This window comes from Acanthopagrus latus, chromosome 12, assembly GCF_904848185.1.
Source record: "Acanthopagrus latus isolate v.2019 chromosome 12, fAcaLat1.1, whole genome shotgun sequence".
In the NCBI taxonomy this organism is placed as follows: domain Eukaryota; kingdom Metazoa; phylum Chordata; class Actinopteri; order Spariformes; family Sparidae; genus Acanthopagrus; species Acanthopagrus latus.
In genome coordinates this window covers 20,948,904-20,976,151 of record NC_051050.1, presented here as the reverse complement: position 1 = coordinate 20,976,151, position 27,248 = coordinate 20,948,904, and the positions used below count along the sequence as shown (strand labels likewise).

The window sequence follows — 27,248 nt, the reverse complement described above, 5'->3', positions numbered from 1 at the left end:
GAAAATATTGTCATGTTGTTATTGGCAGTTGCAGGAGGTGTTGCTTTTTTATCTTTATTTGCAACCGCGCTATAGATGCGTGAAAAAAAGGCACAGTTTCCTTGAGGTCGTTGCAACATAAATAAAATATATCCACCGTGTGTGTGTGTGTGTGTGTGTGTGTGTTTGTGCGTGCGCTGCTCAGAATAGGAACATCACACTGCGAATTGAAAATCTCTTCACCTATCATGGTCTTGAAACAATGCCATCTCTGAGACTTTTGTTTTTGTTTTTCGAAAAAACGATGCCAGAAGTCTCAGATAAAGACAGCATTCTCCATTTCGCCAAAATCCGGCTTTCAAGAACATCCCATTAAGCAGCTGTTCAGTTGATTCCTATTAGAAAAAGAAACAGCCAACAGCCAAACAATGGCAATTTCCTCAAACATTTAGCCACGGCTTTGAGCATTATTCTGCTGCGGCGCCGCCGCCGCCGTGTTCCCTGGCATGTGAAGGTTTATGAGTCTCATATCTTTTCACAGAAGGAGCTCTACCTCTTTTCGGTTGTCTTTCTCAGGCGTAAGTGAGATGCTTGTTAGGAGGTTACAAAAAAAAAAGCTTGCAAGTTGCTGACACCTGCGGGTTTAAGGCAGAGGAGAGGCAGAACATAAAAGTGCATATGAAACCAATCAATCATTCAAACCTCCCCTCCAAACTCATACACATGCTTTAATACTCCCCCAGGCTTGTGATGCGCGTGTATCTATCCATATTACATGCAACCTTTTTTAATATTTCAAAAAAAAAAATCCAGGAGAACTTCGACGGATCCGCTGTGTTTTCTGTCTGTTTTCGACGGCAGCACAATTTAGTCACTTAACTGGCAGGGCAGCTGGCAGAAGGTGGAGGTTGAAGTGGATTGCCGGCGCCCTAAAGCCGATTTATCTGATAGATGGTTGGACCTGGTCCGTCGGACTGACCTCAGGGGCAAACTGTAAATTAGATTTTTTTTTTTTCCTCTCTCTCTCCAAGCGCAGACTGTGTTGCTGTGTCACCTCTGTTTGTCACCCCCCCATCGCCCCCCACCACCCCCCACCCACCACCCACCACCCACCACCCACCACCAACGCACTCTCAGCGAAGAAATCACTCGGCATACAGATATTATGAAGTCGACAGTAGTGAGTGTGTCACATCTCCCGAGACCGCCGCATTGTCCTGGATGGTGTTGATCCCATTATGCCATAAAGGAGGAACGGGAGAATGGAGACAAAGGAGGAGGACTGCTCGGGTCAGGGAGTGATAGATGGCGAGGCCAAGGAAATGGTCTGGAAGAATGCTGCGTCAAGCAGTCAACTGGCCAGGCATCGATTTAATCTTGTGCACTCTCCTGATTTGACCGTGTCACAGCGAGATTGAAAAGCCTAAGTGGATGTGGGGCTGTGTTCACTCACCTGAGCACACCACGCTGATAAACCCACAATGAAGCTAAAAAAAAAGAAGAAGAAGAAGAAGTGGTCTGAAACACTCGCGCGAAACAGAATGGGGGGGTGGGGGGGTTGGAACATCACAAGACACAAGGAAAGACAGCTGTTTCAGGCCTGCTAACAAGCAGCTAAATCCACTAGAGGGGCCGGCCTATTGATTTATAGCAGGGTTGGAGAAGTCACAAAGCTCATGCAATTGGATCCTTTATATCCATAGATTTTGACTCAGATATCAGCAGAGATCCCTTTGGCTAAAAGACCATCGATTGGGCTAAAGAGATTTTTATCTAATGAATATTCTAATTGCTGTCATATGAAACGGGGGGTTGGTTAACCGTGTGAAGAATGTGTGTTTGAATAGGTTAGATAGATTCTAATAAAGCACGAGGATTAAGCTGCGGTCTGATGTTTATGTATAGCAGAGGGAAATTGATATTGATCCCGAGGCCATCCAGGTTTCTGTGATACTTATATATCGCTCCCTCCTTCATCTTTTCCCCCTGGCCCTCACACGGTCTGCTGAGCTGCAGCAGAAAGCATCACAAAGTAATCTCTAACTAATTATTATTATCATTATTATTTCATTTCATTTGCACGATTCACATTTTAAGTTTTAAATTATACTTTTTGTTGACATTTAGCCCGCTCGCGTTGCATTGTGGGAATCGTTCGATGTTCGGGATTAGCCGTAATCCCGGGTATTTGGCGAATACGTTCATTAATGGAGGAACGTGTTCGGGCGAGCCCGCACACTTTCTGCTGACTGACACACTTTCTTGACGGAGGCGCACATACGTGGAGACACAATCTGGCTCGCTCACTCCACTCAATAAAACCGGGTCGCAGTTATTCCTCACCTCGGCTGTTCAGCCTGCACATTATGCATTGGCGTGCGCACACACACACACACACACACACACACAGACTCGACAAGCTGCATAAACAGGACCCGCGCAGGAGTTGATGCACCGCGGGCCTCTCTCATGTTTTTTAAGATTGAGTGGCAGCCTCACCTTGACCTGCTGTGACTTCACTGTAATTCTGTATGCCGCCGTTGCACTCTGGGTTCCCATTAGATAGATCGTCCGGGACAATCAAAACAATATTCATTTTTTTTACTGCAGTGTTGCAATCATAACAGGCGCCCAGTTTTTTTTGTGTTTTTTTTTTTTTCCCGTAGATAGCCACTGCCACATTTAATCACAATCGCTTATAGATCTGCTCGGCTCGCTCGCAGGCATCTCTCGTCTAATCCATTAGCAGATAAAATTGTTGATGTAGGAAAAAAAAAAGGAGCAAAACCTGCTCTGCCCGAAAGCTTATTCACCGCATCGTTTATGACTCCTTTTTTTTTTTTTTTTTTTAAATGAACTGTTTTAAAATTCTCATTTAGGCGTTTTTTTTTTTTTTTTTTTACTGTGATCAGCCAGGATTTGCAAGCTTACATGGCATTATTCAAACGTTGCTCAGACATTGATTTTTTTTTTTTTTTTTCAGGGAGGGGAAGAGGACACCACCTCTCCTCCAGCAGCATCCTGCTTCTAATTCAAACAGCTACACACACACACACACACACACACACACACACACACACACACACACGTGGGAGATTGTCCAGTACACCTCTTCTTCTGCTCTCCTCTGCTCTGCTCGGGGGTTTTGGTGCCTTTTTTTGCTTTTTTGCCCAAAGGCAACGCAGCAGACACATCAATGAGGTGTTTGTTTATGCATGTCAGACAGAGGGCAGAAAGAGTGAGAGACGGCTGATCTCAGGGTTTAAACTCGAAGCCATCAAGGTCTTCTAATTGAGGTGTTATTACCTCTGATGGCGGCTTCTTGCAGCAGATTTATAGTGGTCTTAACCTGTTAATTAAAGTCCAATAGGATTTCTAATGAGAAGAGAGATGGCCTTCTGTCTGAGGCTGTGCGGTAGATGTTATTCTCCTGACATCCACATGGACCGCTCATGGCTCGGCCCCCTCCGTATGGTAGTAACAATCTCTTAGCTAGCTTGGCTCAGCATTCCCTTTCTTTAATTATCACACATTGTTGTGCTGAGGTGGCAAACTTTTACAATGCCCAGGTCCTGCACCACCTGAGACACTGAGCAATGAACGTGCCTTCTTTCTTTCTTTCTTTCTTTCTTTCTTTCTTTCTTTCTTTTTTTTTGTTTGTTTGTCACGAGTATTTGTATGGTGTGCACAAATAATCAGGTTACGTAAGGTGGAATCTGGGACACTGTGTGCAGAGGATGTGCCACAAGGTGCTGAGCATGCCCCGCTCGCTCCGCTCACTTGCTCACTTGCTCGTTTGCTTGGTTATTTGAAGTGAAGCGTTATTTGTGTGACAACAGCGAGGAGGCTGTGTTGATACGCTTCCTGCGACTGTGTCCGTCTGAGCTTGACAAATGAGTGTGCTCAGCCTTAAAAGATTCTCAATTCTTGTTGTTTTGCTCCTTTCCTCTGTTTCTTTAAAGATTCATTAGGAAGCCTTGGCGCAGTACGCTGGGACTCCTAAGTTATTAAGGGGTAAAAAGGGAAATTGTTCATTAGTAATGTATTGCACAGTGAAGCGGGGACTCGCGTCCGCTTTGCTTGGCCGAAATCATATTTATCCTTGTGTCGGTGGATATGATTGTTGGCTAGCTGCCCGACTATAGCGTTTGATTTAAATACAACCTTTACCTCAACCTTGTTCTCTTGTTTATTATTCATGTTATCTCAATCACATGCCATTTACTGGAGAGCTTTTGGGCCAGATCACATATTCGCCATCCACTCAGAATGCATTACCGGGGCAGTTAAAAGTAATGTTTGAAGGCCTCCACTGGGACGTAAAATGCAGGGCAGGCTGGGCTTGGACCCACCGGCTGCCGCTCGCTGAAGAAAAAATCAGAGACGAGGTGAGAGAATTGTTCTCCGTGAAAGAAGAGGCGCTGGGTAAAGTTACTTTACGTTCTTGCATTTTTCAGGGGCCGGTGGAGATCTTTTCCCGTTTGATATATGCAAGGATGCTCGGGGACATGGAAAAGCACTGTACAGGTGTTTGATTGTCATGCATTTTTAAATGTCAAGAGACCACTGTCTGCTTTCCTGATGGGCTTTTGGCCGGCGTCCATCTTTCTCTTCAGCCCCTGGAGCCGGTGTCAGTGTCGATTCTATTGCCTTTACTTTTCTATTTCAACCATATATTCAGGAATAAGTATCATGAGCAACGGTGGAGGATTGTGTGACTATCTTTTCTTTCGTGTCTTCTTAATAAAAAAGGAAAGTGAAGCAGATATGGCTGAATGAGTCCGACTGATATTGGCAGAACACCTTTTCTGTAAAGTAGAAAGAGTGTTTTCAAATTATAGATAAGCCTTTGGAAGTGTTGGAGGCTTTCATAAAGCCTTAAAGCTGAACTTGAAACATCTGATAGCTCTTAATCTCTACTGTAAAGCTGGAAGTCAGATTGTGGAATATAATGTGCCGCAATCAGTGTCACAGGTTGAACAATGATGTGTTCTCCCGCTGCGAAATTCATGATTAATAATGTTTTGACTTCCCGTTTGATGGCTGCAAACTGGCTCGGTGTGCTCGCTCATCAGTTACAGACTCCTCTGTGGACACACTTCACAGGCTAAATTGGCAAATATAAAACAGCAAATTTACTATGCTTTGAAAAATCAAGTGATTTAGTCTGCACTTTGATAACGTGGGGAGACGTGTGAGAGATTTAAAAAAAATCAAAGCACATCGCTGAGGCCGAGATATTCTGACTTTAGGTCTCTCGGATCGGTCAAGCTTTATCCTACAATTCCTACCGTGCAACTCGGTAGTTTTTCTTTAGACCTTTTCCTGCCTGGTAAACGCTCGTGTCTGTCAAACTTAATATCCCGGCTTTGAAATCTCCAAGCCTGAGCACATATAGAGCCCTGATGATATTTCGTCATGGCTTTAGAGATGGCGATGTGGGCTTGTTGTTCCACCACTTTGATCCACACTGAAATATCTCAACAAACTTTTGGATGTATGGACTTGAAGCATCTTGTGAAGACACTCACTGTCCTCGGAAGATGAAGCCAACTGCCTTTGATGAGCCCTGGCTTCTTCTGTGTGCCATCATGAGGTTGATATTTTTTGTAAGTTTTTAAGCGAAAATGATCAACAACTAATGAGAGGATTTACATGATGATTGGTACATGTTTCCGTAGCATGCATCCTAGTGACTTTGGTGATCCCCGTGGCTTTTTACCTTGCACAACCACAAGGTTGAAATATTTGGTTTTGATTGAGATACTTGTGTGTGTTTCATGCAGATCAGCAAATATTAGCATGCTAACACACTAAACCAAGATGGTGAAGGTGGTAAACTTTTTTGCCTCCAGCACATCAGCATGTTAGCAGCATCACGTCGGAGAGGCCCCTCGACAGTAGGCGAATCAGATTGGAGCTCAAATCAAATCTTGAAGACCGTCTGCTCGGTTTTCTGCAAATAATCAAATCAGATTTGTGCATCCGGACTCATCTCCAACCTATCTGCAAGGGCTGCTGTGGTAAACCACGCCGGTGATGCAGCTTTCCAACGCGGAGATCCATCATCTCGCCTTCCAAAACAATTGCGCTGTCAAGTCGCGGACCAGAACTGATGGACTGGTGTTCTCTGTGCTGTCCTCCACAGTGTCTGCTAATAGCAGCATGGATTCTGCTGAGCTGCTCTGATTCACTCCTGTCACCCTGGTCGTCGCATGTCACGTTGCAAGTGACGCCACGGACATCAGGTGCCGGACTCGGATTGCATCTGTAGAAAAGTCAAATTTCAAACCAGCTCCAAATGGATCTGATTTGCAAAAAGTCTCTTTTCATGTCGTCTTTCTCTGTCCACACAACTTAAAATCAGTATGGATACAATATACAGATATGCCAAAGCAACAGACTGATTTGGGCTGGCAGTCTGAACAAGGCTCTAGTCTTGTTTCTGTCAGAACCACAGAAGAAATTATGTGCCTATATTCACAGACTAAGTGGCACTCGAATTATGACTAAACTGCTCCCGGTGTGTAAAAGCAGGCAGAGTGCCCCTTTAACATAACAAATGTAAATGTAGTGCTCTGGAGAATGTCAACTGAAACAGCAGACTATGAATCCAATCCATCAAGTTTAGCGCTCCAAAGCTTCTTCTTTGCATCCTGATGGAAAATGCGACACAAACTACAGGCAGCAGGCTGCAATGGCGATCGGGTTCAATTCAAGTAATTGTGAATTGTTTTGTCCGAAGGCTGCTGAGTCTCAGTCTTGAGCTTGACACATTGATCTGAAATAACATATCAGCAGCTTGTACTGTTGGCGCGAAGCCAAGCCATGCACTCGTTTGTTATTAACCACCAACTGCGCCGTGTCAACAGCCACTTGTGCCGTCGATAAAGCGGTCGGCATCAAACTTCTGACAAAAGTCGCCTTATTAAAAGAAGTGCTGCTGTACCTAATGCACACTCCAGACTTTCTCTGTTATAGGTAAGTTTAAACTAAACAATATGAAACCGACGACACGCGGTTGAGAAAAAAAAAAAGCTTAAATTTTAGCAGCCCTCATTATCAACCGTGAACATGATGACAGATGATTAATGATATTAATACAGACGATGTGTGCCTAGTCATCTGCAGGATATTAACTTTTTTTTATTGGATCTCATTTCCACCCTGCCAAACATCTGATAAGATGACAAAGCAGCTTTAACTTAAACGCTTTGAAACCTTCTCTCACATATGGCCACACAGCGGTGATTTATTCATAAATTCATCCAATAATAGAGTCCCGCTCTTTATTTGTGCTCTCTGTTAAAGCTCTCCGGGAGAAGTGGAGGGAAAAAATGTGAGAAGTAGAGTGTGAGAGGATTGTTTTCTCTGCTTTTTACTTATTTATCGAGTACCCTCCCCACCACCACCCCGTACAAAGTACACTCACATTAGAGTGAGCTGTCAGGTTGCCAGTGTGATTGCAGCCTAGATTGTATACACCACACAAAGCCTTTAATTATGTCGCTGTCTCTTCCCTGTCAGAAAAGACAAAATGGATCAAAGGCTATATAGGAAAAGAGTAAGTAAGCAATTATCTTCTTTTGTCTGCTATCACTGTCAGTCAACGGAGGCTCGCTTTCTAAACGACAACAGAGCGAAACCAGAGAGTGAACGCTGTTAGATGAGGCAATAAAGGTAGCTGCATATTGATTAAAAAAAAAGGGGGCATCCTATATCTGCATCTGTCATGACTCAGAAGTGCCTTTGTTGTTCATGTGATGAGGACAAACCACGTAAATTCAGTTCTGAATAAATATATGAGACAAAGACCGTAACCTCAATGAAAAGGAGATCTGGAGTATGAAAGGTCCCTTGTTGAAGAAAATTAATCTTTTTTGTGTTACAAAGCAGGTCTAGATGCTATAAAAGAAAATACTGTGAAATGATAATAAACGCACAAAAATGCACAAAGCCCCAGACTCAGAACCTTCAAATGGACTCTGTAACCTTGTGATGTCTCGACTATAACAGCCAGCGCCAGCCACGCCAAAAGCAAGGCCGTGGTTACAAAAACACGCGTACGTGATGCGGAAATGCAGTGGGAAGCGCCTGCTCAGGCACGTGAGAGTCGACCAGTTGGAGCAGGTCAGAGCCTTAAAGAGACAGGCACTGAAAACAGAGGATGAGTAGGACGCATCAGTGTGCGAAAAATTTCGTTTTTTGACAGTTAAAGCATGAAAACTTTTTCAAGTATGAATCTGCAAGTGAGCATAACACGGGACGTTTTAAAGTCTTCTCTTCAAAGTATTAATTCCAGTCAGGACTTTTAGGCAGACAACCAGTCTGACTTTCTAACTGTGCTGAGAACTTAAAGTTACAATCCTCAAGATTTCAGTCCTGGCTGAAGCTCCCAGAATTCCTGGGGCAGCCAAACAAACTCACATTGTTAAAAAAAAAAGAAAGAAAGAAAGAAATCCGTGTCTCCATCATGCCATGAGCCTTGTGTCTTCCACACAACAGCAGAGAACAGTTTGTTAGCTTGCTGAGAAGCTTGTGCTGAACTTTTGTATCTGACACCTTCCTCCTTGTTTCCTAACTTCATTGGTTATTGAGAAGCATTCTGCTGTCAGAAAAGTGCCGAAAACATCCTGTTTTTGTTGATGAATTTTTTATTAGTAATCGCAGTCTGCGCTCACCTCAGCGACAAAACGCAGCGGATCCTGTGACTGCTTCACGATAATAGCCGCTGTGTGTTTCGCCGGTTCAGTGCTTTCTGCTGCGAGTTTTCAGTGGCAGGAAATGTTTGCCGCCATTAACAGAAACTGAGCTGTAGAGAAGTGAACGCCGAGGCTGATGTTAATGAGGTAACTCTGACTACTTGGCAGAAATGGCAGACTCCACCACCAACAATGGAAACTACTATAAAGACAGATATTTACAGAATATAAATGAATTGGGTGGTTATTGCTGACCGAAAGTGTTATCACAAATGTGGTTAGACTTCATTAAAACATTAAAGATTCTAACTCTGGAGAATAATCATCAGGTCAGGTGAAAGCAAACAAAAGAATAAGGAGTGTTAACAGAGTTTTAGGAAAACTTTTAAGGATTAGGACCGAAATATTGAAGCCAAACTTTGACATAAGAAGACATTTCTGTTTGTAATCAGTGAGTCTCTGTTTAAATTGGTACCCTCCATCACTGAGGCCTAGTCGTTATAAGTTAAGAGGAGTCAAGTCACGAGTTTGAGTGGATTATCCAGGATTATCCGTGCTCTCTTTCCTGATATGAACTCATTCTAAAGCTAATTTGTCATATTTTCAGTTTACACTCCTCATTTCTTCGCTGGAGGGGAAACATCTTCCGTCTCTCGCTGAATATAAAAACCATATACAAAATGTGTTTGGCATTTATTAAGATGAGTTTGTTCCCCTCCCAATATAAATTTGTGTACGAGCAAAGTCTAACCCGCAGAAGTGTTTGATGGGATAGCGATGGGAGACTTTTTTTGTCAGTTTGACATCCAGGTAACCCACTTTTTGCTTCGGCGTGTTTACTCTTTGATTACGGGGGAGAGCTGAGGGAAGCACTATCTCCCGCCTGCCAGAACCAGGCTGGCAAGCTGTCACAACACCGATGAAGACGCGTATACCACCTGGGTGTTTGTAGGTGACACACGTTCATGCACACAAACTGTACACACACACATACACATACATTCATTTGTTTGTGCATCTTTAGAAACACAGTTCTTTTGTTTTTTTCTTCGTGTATGTGTATCAACGTATATTTCTGTGGTGCAGAAAACAGCACAGCACAACCTACAGTGTGAGCAGGGTGTGCCGTTATGTTATGTACACATTCGTATGTCTTGCTTTGCATTACGTCAGCTGCACAAGAAAAACAGCTTTGAATGGTGTGTAACTACCTAAAATTACAGTCTCTCAACATCTCTGTCCATCAGCTGAACAACTAAGAATACAGAAATACTTAAATGAACTAATAATCATAGTTACTCATAGTTACAAACTTATCTCTGGTTTTTGTTACACTTTAGGGGAAAATAATAGCTGTGTATCTCAATGTTCTCCAACAACCTCCACTGAGATACTTTCTGCTAAACCCAGTGGTACCTAATTTCAGAAAAAAAAAAAAAAAAATCCCAGTCCAGTAGAATGCTCTATCTCCAGAAAACCGCAGTTTGTTGTAAAGATAGTAAAATATCTTTTAGTTCTGTGTGAAACCAACTCAGTGAACTGCATCATCACCTGCAGCATACGTCAGCAACACCAACATAAATAGGGAAGTGTGACGACATGATGACTGGCCGTGTTGACATCTCAAGTTGTTTAAAAGGAGGGTTAATTAGATTTTGTACTCTCTGACAAGGAGAGAAGCCTCCAGGGACCCCTGTGGAGAAATCCCTCTGGGAAAACCTCCCAGAGAGGTTCTTCAAAGAATCTCTGTTTGAAGTTCAATTTAAAAACTTGTTTGATCAGAAAAATGTTATATAACCACGAAATCGTATAATAAGAGTATAAAACAGTATAATAAAAAGAGGCATTCGTAAACATATGTACTAATAATATCAGAATTAGTAGCTGTAGTAGTAATACAAATATAATTTTTGTGAGTATGTAGTTCACAAGAATAAAGAGAACGACAGATGTGGAGTAGTTACCAACTAAATGTAGTGGAGAATAAAGTACAGAACCAGCTCAACAAGGTTTGGGTTCTGGGTTTTGCTAAGAAACAAGACCACTTTCTTTAGTCCACCTTAAGAGGAGGGACTTTGCCTTCGGGTAGCCCTCATGGTGTGTCGCCTGAGAGAGGAGACCCGGGGCAAAAAAACACATCATCAACATCTTACTCAACTCAGATCTTCTCTGTTATCTCAAGCGTCACATCCGCTTTGCACACACAAAAAAAGACCTCACAGCATTATTGTAAATACTATAAAGAAATGCAGCCGGAGAGGATTTCAGAAGGCGAGTGAAGTATCAAAGATGGACTCTGTTTTCTAAAGTGAGCCGGATGCTGCAGCTTTGACAGCCTTGTGTTATCTCCATTCCACCAACACTGAAGCAACAGAAGCCTGATGTGGTGCATTCACAAACACCTACTGCACTCCTCATCACAGATCTGCAGGATAAATCTCGATGTGTGAGTCTCGCTCACCCCTCCTTGATTCTTTTTTTTTTTTTCTCACCATCCAGGTGTCCTTAAACAAGGCTCCTAACCCCCCGCTGGTCCGGTGGGGCTGCTGTCCAACAGATAACAGTTTGTTGGGGTTTTTTTTGTTTTTTTTTTACTGAGCAGCTCCCATGTGTGAGTGTTAGTCTGAGTGTGAAGCAGTGGCTATGCTGATAAAGAAAAAAAAAAAAACAAGCAGATGTTTTTGGGACATTTTTTTTTTCCTGCCTTTCATGAAGATAAATCCATTGGATCAACACAGAGAAAGGGAAAAAAAATGCTCATCTGAGTGTGAAATCGGCAATCAGAGCAAAGAGTCAACATTCGTCTGTTCCTGTTTTGATTGGACAACATCTGGTGTGTAAGGAAAATGGTCATCCCAGCAGTGCTTCAGTTCTGTGTGTGTGTGTGTGTGGGTGTGTGTGTGTGTGTCCAGAGATGACAGATGAGAGGTTTGCATCAATATTTGAACAAAGCGCTCTGGCATCTCTTTCTGTTGAGGCCATGCTGTTTTTTTTTTAAGAGTCTGAGAGGCAGAGCAGAAATGTATTGCCTGTGCGACTCCCCGTTGCAACGAAATTACAAGCTAGAGAGTAGCTTTAGTGCTCCGGGGCGTTTTCTGCAGTCTGACTGAAGTCACTGCGAGACTTGCCTCGGGACAAGGAGGAGAAGAACCAGGGAGGAAAACTGAGACGGGGATTTTTTTAAATAATGATATAAAATCTGTTTTTTCTCAGGATATCACCTCGTATTGAATCTCGCAGCGTTGCTGTCGGCCAAGGCACAAGAGTCTTGACCAGCATAACACGTCTGTGATATGCTCTTGTTATTTTTCCCAGCTGTGAAACATCGCAGAGCTCGAGCTCATTATGTCTCAAGTGGAGACGGAAATGTAAATTCATCATCTTGAATGCCGGAACTCCTCTTTCATCTGCCTCTGCACATCTCCCGGGATCCTTAACAAGTCGTCCAAACCGCTGCTGATAAACTGTTGACCAGGTCCTCCAGAAGGTCTCATCTCACGCTAGCTGTGTTTGCACTGACACTAAGGGTCTGATTAAAGTCCAAATTGAATAAAAATGCTCCATATAAACATGTCAATCAGAATAAACAGGCCCAAAAGCTAACCACAGTTAAATCGGTAGCAGTTGGGTAGTTTAAACCCTTTTCATAAACCGACAGAACTACGATACAACCTAATTATTGATGTGCGGTGATGTACGTTTCTCCGCCTACCAAAGCAGGCGGCCTCTGAGGTGACCTGGTAATACAAACCTTTAATACAAACTCTTGGACAGCTTAACAAAGATGACGATAGAGATAAGTCTTGGGGACGGGGAGCTGCTCAAAAATTCAGAATACGTTACGCGACATCACTTTCGCGCACGTCCACGGTTGTTTCAATTAAATTCACTGTTGCAACCAAACACCAGATTCTATGAATCCCATCCGACGTGAAAGTTTCACCTGAACTCGTCAATCATGATGACCTGTAAACACAGCTGCTGATTTTGATCACAAACAAATCCACCTAAAGAGCTCTTCATGGTCAGGCACCTTCGTCCATCCAGTCCTCTGCAGCTCTGTGCCTCGAATCGGTCTCTAAAAGTTTGTCGGCTCCTCACTCTAGACTTGACGAGACAGATTTTTGAGGTTGGAGCCTTCTAAACTTTGAAACTCGCTCCTACTTTACTTAAGATGCTTTACTTGTGTTTTTGCATTCTCGCCTCTGAAGCACTTCCTGGCGTCTTTCGGAAGATGCCTTATGAATAAAGTTACTAACTCCCTTACTTACTGCTCTGCAACTAAACAGTGGAGTTCTCAGCAGCATCCGTGCTCACGGAGGTGGTGCATCTTAACACATGCTTATCGCGGGGACAGTTGGAAGCATTTGCAAAACACCAAACACAATCCCCTCCTCACGTGTTGCCACCTCTTTCTCGCCCTGTTTGCCGGGAAATCAGCTAATCTCGTCGTCGCCTGTCTTTCTTTTCCCCCTGCGGAGAGGTTGTCATTCAGAAATCTGTGCAGACGGCGAGGAAGCGGCTGTGTGGGCAGCGCACTGTCAAGGTGGTGATCCCTCGATGGGCCCAAAATTGGCTGGGAACCTAAAAGGAGGTGCCTTTTTTCGTTCTGTACTCAGGTTTATGAGCATTTTCTGTCAATTGCAGTACATTTCTTTTTATATATATATATATATATATATGTCTTGTCGCCGTGCACTCGGTTGATCTGAACAGATGCTCCCCCAGCGCCTCTCACTATCTTCGACACCCACCTATCATCTGCTTCACCAATCTCCCTCCACCCCCATCTCCTCTGCTAGCCTCACCTCTGATCCTCGATCTAGACCATCCATCTGCTGCACGGAACTGCGTCAGTGCAGCTCATGAAGGAACAACTCGCCCCGCGCGTATGTAATTAATGCAGCATTGACCATCGGCAAGCTGTATTTATTCATGTATTTACACGGACGCTTTAGCCCGACAGTCGGTGTTTACAAAAAGGCGACGGGCAATCCACAAACTGCACCAGCTAACCGGCGCACCTTATTTCTCCAACCTGTTGCCGAGATGTCAACACGGTGAGGTAATTAACAAATAATTATGCCACTGACTCTTAATTAACAAACTACGAATTAATTAGTAGATTTGTTTGGTAATTCGGGGCTAGGCAGCTGCTTTCTGCTTATTAGCTCCGAAACGCCGTCAAGTGAGTTGGAGAACTTTCCTGCACTTCTGTCCAGTTTTTTTTTTTTTTTTTTCTGAACAAGTTAAACAGAAACTGGTGATGCATGATGTCTGTTAGTTGTTATTATTTTAAAATGGCAGCATATTAAAGGACTGCCAGTTCCTCACATGTATGAATAATTCCCAAAAATTAGATGTTCAGTTAGAATGTTTTAGGCTCCGAGCCACTGACTGTTGGACAACGCATTAAGGCAATGTTGCATTTTATTAAAGCCATATGTTCTCTCCCACTCTCCCACACTGTCTCCCTTTTTTCTCTCTCTCTTTCTCTCTCTCTCTTCGTTCACGCTGGTAATTCGCACTCGGTATTAGCCAGGAGATTCGTGGGGGGGGTTTTTTGTTTGTTTGTTTTTTTTTCTATGCCTCACACCTGTTGGAGGTTGAAATCAGAGATCACACATGTGCCACTGTGGGAGTGGTAATTTGAATTCGGCACGCTTTAATGAGCATCGTTTATGAGGAGCAGCTGAAATGGTGGGCGCAGAGGGGACACGAATAAGTAAACTTGCATCGAAAGGAAAAAAAAAAACAACAGGCAAAGTGCAGAGGGTGGTTGTGGTTACTCAGACTGCAAGTGTGAGGTCATGTATGTTTTAACTCTTTCAAACTGAACCAAACATGTTAAGTGTGAATATGTTTCACAGATGCTCAGACCTGTTTACCTTAATACGCCCACACCCTGGGCGCAGGTAGGAACATGGCTTACTGCTGTAACTACAGGTGTCCTACCTGCTGTAGGTTAATATAGATGCAAGCAGATGGTCTGCTATCTCTCGGGTAAACAAACAGTCGGTCTATAATATTATCAGGAAGTGCTAATAGCTAAGACTCTTTTTTAAAGGCGTCAATTTGTAAGATCGGTTCAGAATATATGTTAAAAATATTCAACAAATGAGCCCACGTTGTGAACAGTGTGAAGAAACGACACTCGAAGACGTCTGTGTACTGTGTTGTAGGGATTTCTACTGAAGCTAGCATGCTAACCAGCTAGGCCCAGTCCACCCTGTCTCCTAACACCGCTGTGTATCACAGGAGGGGATAGTCTGATAGCCCCCTGTAGTTTCAGCTGCAGCGCTGAGGTCACCACTTAGTCTGCTAAACTCACAAAATGGAAAGAAAGGAGATGTTTTAACACCAACAAAAATAAACAACCGTGCACCTTCTTAAGTCAAGTTTCTCTCTTTTACCAAACTAAGATGAGCTTAGTTGCCTCGTCACCTTGTCACAAAACACACCTCATTCCCGCTCCACATAAACAAATTCAGACTCACCAGAATATTTGTATTTGCCTTTCCACAACCACCTCTGCTTTGGACCAAATAAACACTCAATTCACGGAGTAAGATGTGTCAGTAATCACGCGCTGATTTTCACCCCCCAGAGTCCTGGAACCGGTTCATGAAATGCAGCCATAATTAATGTTACTAATTCCACCTATGCATTCCCTGCTTCAACAGGTCCAAACGTCTGCTGTGAAAAGTGCCTAGGGGCTAACGTAGCTACTAGCTGACAGCAGGTGGCTGCTATAGGTAGCAAGAACAAAGGGTGTTCTGAGCAGCGGTAAGAAGCTCCGCTGCCCCCTGTAGTGTTGAAGCTACCTTTGAATTCTGGCTGTTTCCTACAAATTACACCCTTAAGAGATTAAGAAAAAAGAAGGAAAAGGATGAATGAGTCTCAATTGCAACATTCGAATAATGTTAAAACATGCAGACTGTGTTAGGCAGGTGGCACAAAGCTGCGTCTTGTACAAAAACAACAACCCAGGTTAAAAAATGTTTTTGCACAAGCTGTCCAAAGATTTAACCTGTGTTCAGTATCCCATGCATACGAGAGGGCTTTTGTTTTTCATGAGGAGTAATGAGTTCTTCCTGCAGAGTGCGACGGTGGAAAGAGGTTCAGGTTCAGAAGGCAACAGCCTCTTTGAGGATCTCTCTGCAATCAGCTCTGCGTCCCAGGAGCTGGAATTTTTTAAGTCTCTGTTCAGGGTGTGTTGCTCACGTTGCTGCTGGATTTTTTTAGCTGTTTGTCATTTCTAAATTGTGTCGGAGCTTTATGGTTGCGTCCTGTTATTGTTAGCTACGATGCTCCGATGATGATGCTTCTTATTATTTGATGTTCGGTGAGTTGGAACCAGCAGCTGAATGAAAAGCTTGTGAAGCTGACAGTGAAAAGGTTAGACAAGGTTGTGAGAATCGCCCTGATAATCTAAAGGGACTTGAATTGTTGATTGTTAATTTTCGACAGCCTCGTTGTTGTACTGAAGTTGCACATTGAGACGCTTTCTAAAGCCTTTGTGTTTCTGTGCCCTGTAATCGAGGCCGGGGTTGTTCGTCGGATGAACTCCGTCAGTACTGTACTTGGTCATGATCTTGAGTCTGAGCAGGAAGGCGGGGGAGAGAAGGTCCATGTCATCTGAAAATTTGATGACATGGGATTGGAACGGGTGGGGCTGTTGGTGTACACACTGTCCTGCTCGCTTCTGTACAGAACAAGCAGCGGGGTGAGGACACATGCCAGCTGGGGCCCAGTGTTTCTGTGGAAACTATTAGAGCACCTATCGTTGATCCTGACTGACTCAACCTCTGTGGCAGGAAGTCGGTTATCCAGAGGATCAGCTGGTGTTTGAGATGGAAACAGGACTGCAGGATGTCAGGCAGGATATTAGGTTGGAATTGAGAACTGATTCGAAAGGTGCACATTCCAAAATAATGACGTCAAACTAGTGCGTGGTGTCGTAGTGGAGAGGAAGAAATTGTCTAAAATTAGCTTGTATTTTCCATCACCTGTTCATATTGGTGACACCCGACTCCCATCCAAAGACAGGAAACAATTAAAAATCATTAACTGGAGGTAACTCCAGTGTCTGAGATGTTGGGTTTGTTTTCATTTTCAAAGATCCTTTATTGATTAAGTTTGCTAAGATGCTTTACTCGTGAGAGATTTGAGAAACCAAACAATTATCTTCATCTTCAACAGTTTTTTTTGCCTATCTTTGAATTCCTAAACAGAGGTATTCCTTGTTGGACTTGTTGGAAACTTTGTGGTGAATATATTATCTGAATTTGCCTAACCAATACCTGCAAAAAGCCACCAGGATGAAGTCAAGCTGTTATTTTTTTAAGAAGAATTTGAAAAAGTAAATGACAACAAATCATAACATCATTCTAATGGAGCCATGGATTTAAAGAATAAAAGATAAAATGACAATCATGCAAAATTATAACTTCGAGTCAGTGTGGAACCAGCAATATGCTGAATCATCTCTCTGCACAACATGGGCTTTCATTTCATTTCAGGACTGCCGCGTTTCACAACCGAGCAGCACATTCGTTAGCAGGCATTAATATCCTGTGTTATAACAAAATTAGTGCCACGGGCAGGATTAGATTGTTTTCTGTCCATGTGAAAGCATTTTTTTTCTAATTTTAATGATTTTAAAAGATGACAGACTGTTGCTACAGCTAGCTCTCAGCCTTCGTTGAAGGCCTACTTTTTTCATTTTTGATCAGAAGTCAGTATGAATCAATAAAGAATCAGGCCAATGAGGTGAATCACTGAAATCTTATTCATTCCCATCCCTAGCTGAAGGTGGAGGAGAGTTTGGCAAACATCAGTCTGGCTGCTGCCTTCAGCTTCTCCAAATCTCTCTGAGTTTGCTGGAGCAGCAGTCATCCTCCTCTGTGTCAGACAGCCTGGGCAATCACCCAAAGGCTCTCCCAAATTAGTCCAGTCGGCTCGGGGCTCTTTCCCCCTCATTTCTTTTAGATTTTCACTAAAAGCTATGAATACACTGAACTGACATAAGAGACCACACTTGATTTTTTTAATTTTTGCATGTGAAAAGATGGGAGTGTTTGCAGTACTTGAGGATATGAAAGCCTTTCCCCTCGCAGGTTTGCACAGCAGTTGCAGTTCCGGATGCAGTTCCAGGACAAAAGTTTGTTTGTGTGCTGAGAGGCAGAGAAAGAAGGAAGAAAAGGAGGAGAGACGGGCGTCTGATAGAGCCATCACTCAGCCCTTTGGCAGTGATGTCTTGTTTTCCTCTCAGACGGGGCTCGATGTATCTCTGCCCCTTATATGTTATTGCCGGGGCTGAAGCGCTGGTTGTAGATTAGCGAGAAAACTGTGAAGCGCGGGGCACAACGGGCTTCTGATTGACAGCGGCGAAGCATATTGAGGAGAGCTGTTGGTCTTCTCCTTTCCTGGGAAAACATGCAGATGAACCAAAAACAGGCCTGTAGATGAGTGCTGGGTGTCGATTAAAAAATGATGATATCCTCAAAGTGAAACCAATACCAGTGAAATGCTTAATTTAATACCTTTATACTGCAAGTAGTTTTGAACAGGCCATCTATGGCATCTGTCAAATGAATACTGATGCCGAGGCAAACAAGATGATTGGCTCTTTCTATATAATTATTATAGGTGTTTCTCCTGCCTGTCACTGGGTCAGATTCTGGCTTAATGCCGGTTGAATAAGTCATCAAATTAGAGCTATTTTTATGGACGAGTGCTGAGGATGAACTGAGGAGCCAGAGGACAGAAGCTCCTCTGCAGTCTGATTGGTCATATTACAGGTATTAATCTCACACCTCCACATTAACTCATTGCCAGACATCCTGCAAACAGCTGCGTTTAAAAAATAAAAGTAGTTGATGAAGCATTCTTGTAGGAAATGGCGAGATCTGGATCTTTAGACATCAGGCAGTGGTGCTCGTGTTTCTTCTGTCCACAGAGGCCACCAGAATCAACACATAATGAAAGTTCCTTGCAGTGGCTTTAAAAAAATAAAGCGTAACTGCAACATGATTGCTAATTAAGGTATAACGTTTGCAGGGAATCCGTAACAGGTTGTGAAAGTTTAAACACACAAAATATGAGGAAGAAATGATCTCAACTGGAGTAACTGGTTGGTGCGGAGCGTCCTCTTCTGAAGAAGACGGCGGTGGTGTCATAGAAGCCACTGGCCTCGCAAATTAGGGTCGCTGCAAATGATTATTTTCATTTTCAGTTAATCTGTTGATTATATCTCTTGTTTGGTTGTCACAAAGGTCACGAAAATATCAAAAAAAAACATTTCCAAATCCCAACGTGACGTCCTCAAATGTCTTGTTTTGTCCACAACACAAAAATATTGAGTTTACTGTCATAGAGGAGGAAAGAAACCAGATTTCTTTTTTTTTTTTTTAAATCAATATCAAAATAGTTGGTGGTTAATCTATTAGTGGTTGCAGCTGTCCACCCTGAACTTTCCTCTATGCTTGATGACCTTCTTCATCTTGTTACACACGTCCCCAGTGTTTCTTGTAATAATCCTTCCCCAGGTGAGTTGTGACTTTTACCCCACCCCTTTGTGAATTACACCGCCCTCGACTTAACCACACCACAGACTGTATGGCTTTTTGCTGCCGCAGTAGTAGGAGGCCAATCACACTTTGTATTTAATCCAACTTAAAGCACGGTGACTGGCTGACAGCTAAAGCCATACACAGAAAACCATCAGACTCTCTTTCTCTGAGCCACATCTCACATGACAACAGTGTGATTTTTCCAATTTCCATCTGTCTACAAGGTGGGAGGCATCCTATAGTCCTCGCTCGATGTTGCACTTTGTGTTCTATATTCAGCTATTTTAAGATCAAAGTCAGCGTTACGCTGTTCCGAGAGACAGTTAAGTGCTTCTGTTTCCCCCCAGAGTGACATGTCCCACCACCAGCCTGAGGTTAAATCACACCAGAGTGTCTTTTCTTGTGTCTCACCTAATCTGTCTGCTGGAATACTATCCCACCTGCTGAATAAAAAATGAAAAGCCTTACAGACAACTAACTATGGAATAAAGCCAGTGGTGCCTTCACTGCAGCTGATGAGACTATCCGAGGTATTATTCGCGTTACAGTGGCATTAAACTGTCATGTTGGCAAACATCGGGATAATACCTGATCTATTAACAAATGACTCATTACATGGGCGCCCGTGGCTTTGCACGACGACTGCGTGTTTGTGTACTCGTGTTGCCTATCTATCGTCTCCCGAATGCGCACTCACGTCTGTGTTTTGCATCCATCCGAACACAAACACGCCGTGTCAATGCTCTGTGCGCACAAACAAATTGGTGTGCTCTGTACAAGAAGAAGCTTGCCTGGGGCCAGTCATTTTGAAATTAAAGCATGTCTCTTTGTTCAGCCTCAGTTCCAGGAATGAGGGAGAGAGAATGTGAACGTGTCACATGGAGGGGAGAGGAAACACTGAGCGAGCGCTGTGATTTTCACAGCCGGGGAATCAAACAGAGTCTTTTATCTATTCCCCTCAATCAGGAGACATCCGGCAGGAAAGGTAGGAGGATTAGATTAGCTGGAGAGCAGCGAGAGAGAAAGAGAGAGTGGGCTCTCTAATCCTGATGGGGTTTTCAGAGGTACACCCATCACCGCGTGCAGTCGGGAGTTGGGATCGGGAGGGGTTGGCGGGCGCGGGACGGTTTGCCTCACCAAAGCCTTCACACTTGCATGAAAGAGGTTCCAGCAAACTAGGGGGATTAGTCGGAGTGTAATTACACTTGCGGGGCTTCAGAAGTAGCAAAACGTGCGTTGACTGGAACGCACCTCAGACGGGCAGGAAGTGAAGGGGAGTAATGCCTGTTAATGTGTTGCCGGTGAGCTGTCGGTTAATTCTTTAGCTGAATTAACTCTCTTTAGTGAACACCCGGCATCCGAGAGATCAATGGAGTCCTCACAGGACCTCTGCAGACCCGCCTGATCAACAGGAGGACGTCCCCATGCTGTTTGGTTTTATTCCTGTCATTTATACTTTTTTAGTTTTCTTACATGTAAAATGGATCTGTTTGATGACATCTTGAATACACTGCAGCGGTTGTCAGTACTTGAAGTGTACATTTTCAGGTTCATACTTTTCTTTTTGGTGTCTACAGGAAAATGTTGTAATATTATGCAGCAGTATTTCTGCTTACTGATGCCAAGTGATGTCAATATCTCCAAATACGTCATATCCCTCAAATCTGTACAGATAAGATAAAAAGTTTATGCAGGAGAATGAACTACAATAAATAATTGAAGTAATGCAGTTGTGCCCTGAATGAAAGTACAATACAACGATTGGGCTTTTTTTTTTTTTTTTATCAAATTGAGAAACATGAACAAAATATTTCTTACTGCTGCATATTTTAGTTTTTGAGTAGAGTTCAGAGGTGTTTCCAGTGGTTTCATCTGCAGGAGAGATTTTTCTCTTATTTTGCTTGTTGTGCAGTTACTTTGGAGTATCTTCATACGCTCAAATTGCTTCTCTCACTCTTTCTCTGACAGTTATTTCCCTGCTTCACTGATTGAGATTTGCACCACACGTCACGTTATCTACTGACGTCATCACGCAAACACAAGACTCATGTTTTGAATGTTCAAACGATTCGTGCAGGCAGGAAGGGCCTTCCTTGGGAGGTCCATTTTCATAGTGTTGATGCTCAAAAAACACAACATTGTCCTCATATTGTCCATTGCTGCAGCACCTCTATTCACCCTCTCAATCTCAGTGCCTGTCTCTTTAAGACGGCGCCTCTGTGTCGACACATCAGCTCTGCCGATGGGGGGCGTGGCTAAGGGCGGTGACTGTGTAGTTGTGACATCACAACCTTACAGTTAATGTACGTTTCTCTGCATATTGAGCATTTTAATCCTTTTACGGAAATCATAGAGCACTCAACCTGCTCCACAATCAAAAAAGAGAGGGAAATCTTACTTTCTACACTGTGGGCCCTTTAGTACAGTAATTTCATTGAAATTATAAACTGCTGAATGTCTCAGGTGAGCCACTTCTCCCGAGAGCCCTCCCTCGAAACTCCCTTGAAATCTAGATTTCTCTCCGTCCTACAAAACTTTATTCTACCGTCACTTTTTGTATTGTACTCATACGGAGAGGAAAAACGTGGCATATGTTGAGGCAACAGTGCAGATCACCGTTATGTACCACTGTAGATCTCCCAGAGGAGTTAAACCCCTCATGACTTCGAATAACAGAAGAGTATGTTAACAAACAAAAACACTAATGACATAAATGATTAAAAGCTAAATAAGGTACTTTAATTATCATACGTATTTTTGCAGATTTGCAAAACAAAGTGCAGCCTGGCATTCTGCAAAAATGCCCCGTGGCATTCTTCTGCACGTCCCTGAATTACTTCAAATATTAAACACCGTGGCGCTCGGGAGGATTTTCTCTACCGAAGACTTCCTGTAAATGATTGTATTGTAATGCTGCTAGGGGGAATGGATGGTCGGGGATTGGGTGATGTTTTGCTGTTTGTGTTATTTCTCACGCTGTGCTCCAAAGTGAATTGCTTGAGGAAGACGTCTCTGTGAGGAGGAATGGCTGCCAGTTGGGTCTTGTTTCAAGGGGAAGGGGGAGGGGGAGGGATAGTGGAAGCCGGGGGCGGACGACAGAGAGCTAGTTTTGAGGCTGTTTTTTTTGTGGCTGTGTTGAAGATTTAACTGCAGGGTGTTTTTGGCATGGATGGAATCTGAGATGCTCAGTCCAGCCACTTCGTTTTAACTCTTCTTTCGTTCTCGTTTTGCTCCTCAGGTCCCCGAGGTGAATCCCTGCAGCATGGCCAGTCGGGGACACTGCCCCACTTCCTGGAGGAGCCCGTCGATGCTTACATCGTCAAGAGCAACCCCATCAAGCTCCGGTGTCAAGCTCGGCCCGCTCTTCAGATCTTCTTCAAGTGCAACGGTGAATGGGTCCACCAGAGCCAGCACATGTCCCAGGAGCACACCGACATGGGGACAGGTACAGCGGATAAATAAATATTTCTGCAGCTTTATATTGTGATGCCGTGTTTTTACAGCACCAGCCACATTGTGTCGTTACTATCGTGTATCGAACAATGTTGTGTCATTTTGTGCTGAATTTCTGTCTTCAGTAAGCCACAGCAAGCACACAACATGCTTGTACCGAGATCTAACAATGCCACTGATTGGCTGTCTAACGTTACACAACGTGAAAAAAGAAAGAACAAGAAAAAAAAAACACTACGTTATGCTCGGCAACGGGCCTCATTATTTCTCTGCAAAGATAACGAGGTGAACTATATGCTTCTTGGTGCCACCGCAAGGATTTATACACTGTTCAAAGACACATTAAGTTGTCTTTGAACAGTGTCCCTCCCTCTAAGCGAGTGTTTGAATCGCGACAAGTAAGGTAATATCCTCTCTGTTCAAATGGATTTGATCAAATTGGCAATGAAAAAGGTATTGATCAGGATAGGGATGGGGTGCCAAAACCCTCATATTTAACAGGCCACATGGATAAACCTTTACATACCACCACTGTGATAAACAGTAACTGTTCTTTTATTATTAATTTACACATGAAGAGAAGTTAGCGGAGCAGAGCGGCTGCAGGGGAGACGAGAAAGCGAAGCAGGTGAAACTAACAAGTTTATTCGAGAACATCCTGCTGCAATAAAACCTTTGTATGTTAAAAGTCACTTCTTCATCAAGACACCTGTTCAACAAGTGTAAACATGTAAAAATGTTGACAATGGTATGTTAATCTGCTCTGTCCACTATGTCTGTTTTAAAGCAAGCTGAGCTGAGAGTGAACTGTGACTAAAAAGCTTCCGGCACACTAAAACTGAAAGCTGCCTGTATGTGGTTGAACTGTTCAGCTCAGTTTGAGACTTACACGCATCTTTAAATGTGGAAAATCCTTGAGACAAACCATCCTCTCCTCCCTCGAGCAGCCGTACCTGCAGACAGTGAATCACATCAGCTGAAGTAGGACGACTGACGCTGACTGATGTCTTTGTTCTTTATTCCTTCAAAACCTCACTCGGTAATTTGATGTCAGGAGTGTTATTTATTTTATTGACATTTGAGGGACTGTTTCCAGCAAGATATCACTGAGTTTGTAGTGATCAGGCTGTTGTGAACAATACCGTTGCCGCTCTATTGACAATATAATTATATTTAAAACAGATGTTCTCTTCATGTCCTGAATTTAGACTTAAAACAATTGTTTGGTAATGAAAAAGAATCAGTAACAGCGCTGAAGAACCAAAGAAAACAATATTTGAATGATGCCCAGCCCCAGTAAAGATCAACAAACATGCTGTACACATGTAGATAATACAGGACAGACATACAACTTGCAGCTTCCTCCTGTCACTTTAGCTTATGAGGACAGCATTCACACAGTATGTCTAATAGCAAGGGCCGACGTCTTAAGAGTGAACTTTGCAAACGGGGCTTTATGACAATGCCTGCAGCCGTGTCCAGCCCTGCAGAAGTATTTTCGCCTCGCTTCTTTAGCACGCTCTCGTGTGTCGAGCTCTGATTTTAAACCGAAATGACAACTGTTAGGCCATGAAAGGCACCTACTTGTTCAATTTTTAGGATTTGACTTTGTACTCTTGTCTCATGCTGACGCAACTTGATGAAATGCGGTTGTTGTTGTTTTAACTTGTAGAAAAATGAACTCGCATGGAACTACAAAGCAGAATTTCCCTTTTCTTTCTGAGGCCCTTGTATGTTTCCGTTGCATCACCTCACAATGGGTATTGCATGTCTCATGAACTCAATTATGTTTATACAGCAAAAAAAAAAAATGGCACAAAAGAAAATGAAGCATACTCTCCTCAAATGTATTGTAATTAAATAGACTGATTATCAAGTATATGTGGTGAAAAGTTTTATTCCATTGGGAGGAAAAGTTGAGTTCAAAGCATCGGGTTAATTAAGGTCCCAGTCTGACTTCTCGATAATCTTATTGCACGGCCCTTATCTACAATCTTTGTGAGCTGAAAAAAAAACATACAAATATTAGTAACACTAATAACTAGGTCTGCGCCGGACATCAAATGACCACCGTCTAATTAGAGGATAACTTGTTAAAAGAGGTAGAGATGAAGGCAATGTATTTATGAGCCTCGCCTCGGCCGCTATTAGCTCACCAGCGTTGATGCTTCACTAAACACGCCAACAGCCAATCAATACCACCACCACCACCACCAGAGTTAACAATGGTCCTCTAAATTCTTACTGCCTCTAGTCTGGATTCATAGCTCTGCTCCCATCTGGCTCCTTATCACCGTTCATATCTGATTCCACAGGGACAGACGCGAGGACGGAAAGAAATAGAGGGGGGAACAGACTGAGAGAGAGGGAGACAGAGAGAATAAAAGATGAAAAGGAGAGCATCTTAAAAAAAAATAAATCCACCTTTTACTCTATGTCTCATAAAGTAGAAAGATCTGCTCGGGCCTGGATACAGTAGGTCCCTAATAGAAGCACAAGCTGCTGGAGGATACAACTGCATAAGTGCATGTGGACTTTTTTATATTGGATTTTATATTATTTATTGCAACCTTGACGTAGAAATGTAGAACCAGCACACAAAATAAAAATAAAAAAAACCTTGATGGATGGCGGAAAAAAAAAAAAAGCTTTAGCTGAGTTAGTTGTTTACCATTTGGCAGAATTATTAATGTTATGCCGTAAAAGTTTCCAGTAAGTTTTGTGTGAGCTGTTCTGAGGGCTGCTGCTTCCTGTCTTATCAACTCTTCAGACTGTTGCTATGGCACCAGAGCTCAAAGCAGAGGTGACAGGGAACGCCTGCAAAGTTTAAATTTAATGAAGGCATAAAAAATAAGTTGCACTGTTTGTAGTGGTAGAAAACTGCCTACATAGACTCACGACTTGATCCTCCTCCCTTAGTGTATATAAATATATACATATATTCTTCCAGCAGCATTTCCTTGAACCATGAGAGTTCTTTTTCCCCAACCATAAGGACATAGTTTGAGTCGCTTCAAGCAGCTTTACCTTTATCGTTTCCGTTCACCCTTCATGCTGGAATGGCGTCACTTTCTGCCACAGTACACAGATGCTTCCTGCAAAAAAAAAAAGAAAGAAAAGGTGTAAAAATCTTTTGCATGCTCCCTTCACAGCACTTAACAGCAGACAGACTAACAGCTGGTGAACACATGGGAACAATTAAGAGACTTTTTTTCTTTTCCTCAGGAGGTGGTGTAAACCAAAAACAAAGCTATCAGAGGAGTCAATATTGGACTTTCATTCACCAAGTGGCCGGAAAACAGGACATTTTCTCAAGAGCTGCTTGATGTTCAAATAAGCAAGCTGTATTCATTGACTGTCTAAAAATGCGGCCAATGCAAAAGTACCTCAAACCTGCATTCATTCTAACAACCAGCAAGGGACGACTCACTGGTTTTGTGACCCCTAAATTACCCAAATTCTTACTTGATTTATTGCCTCAGTGAGCAGTTTCCTAAATAGTTTATGGCCTTAGTCCCTAGTTTCAAGTCTTTTTCAATTCAACATGATGTTAGTGATGTAAATTATGGTCCCGTTCAGAGACAAACAGATGCACAGATGAAGCAGGGTATGCCTTGTAGTGTGGCTACTTTTTGACTGTTGAGTCGCTATGACGGCGTGTCCTCACAGATCGTTCTCATCAGAATTACAAGCATAGAAGTGGGTTGACTTTGAAGACCAATATTACAGTTTCTTATCCAGCAGCGACCTCTAGTGGCTTTTGTTACTATAACACCACAGGGGAGGAAGTCAGGCAACATAGAGCAGGTTGGGGGAGGACTCAGGAATGGATGGTTAGGTCAGTGACGAAGGTACATTCGTCACTGCAGTTACATAAATAAGGTAATTTAAAACCAACCAAGTAGGTTTCTTGCCTTAACCCTACATAAACTGCGACCATTGGGCAAAAGTCCAGAACTGGTACGCTGCGAGGGTTATCTTGTTTTGGTCGTCACCGGCAATCAACCTATTCAGTTGTTTGGGTATCAGGACGTGTTGGTCAGGTTTTCAGTCAAATCCAATCAGGAGGCAATCCGGAGTAAGCAGTCACCCCCAACACCACCCTCTCATACAAACATGGCAGCATCATTATATTAGGTTTAAACGTTACCATAAGACAAACATAAACAATTTGGCGCAGTCACGATCCATTTCCTCACCTTTATCTACAGTTTTTTTGTGTTTTTGTTTGACTGATCGGGTGTCAGGTCAACAAAAACCTCCTACAAAAAGCACTTTTTTGGTAATAACGCTATTATACTGCATTTTGCTTACAGTTAACTGTCTCCACACCTAATGCAGCAATGTCATGAATGTAGTCAAGTCAATAGTTTAAAGGCAAAAATATTTCACTCATGGCATTTTGTTTAATATCGTCACAGTTCAGTAGCTGCTGTAATGGTTAGTTGTCAAAAGTAAAGATAATCTGTCTCAGACACATGAAGAACCAAACTGAAAATGGAAGGAGCAGTTTTGTGCGAGATATGGGAGATAATCTAAA

General features: G+C 43.0%; 1 protein-coding gene across 1 annotated transcript in view; it reads left to right on the top strand.

Annotated features, from left to right (window-relative positions):
• Positions 1–27,248, top strand: part of LOC119029989 (netrin receptor UNC5D-like) — a 187,991-nt gene that overhangs the window by 89,373 nt on the left and 71,370 nt on the right. Inside the window, exon 4 of the mRNA XM_037117275.1 lies at positions 22,494–22,700. Coding sequence (XP_036973170.1) covers positions 22,494–22,700 — 207 coding nt within the window. The remainder of the gene's footprint in view (positions 1–22,493; positions 22,701–27,248) is intronic.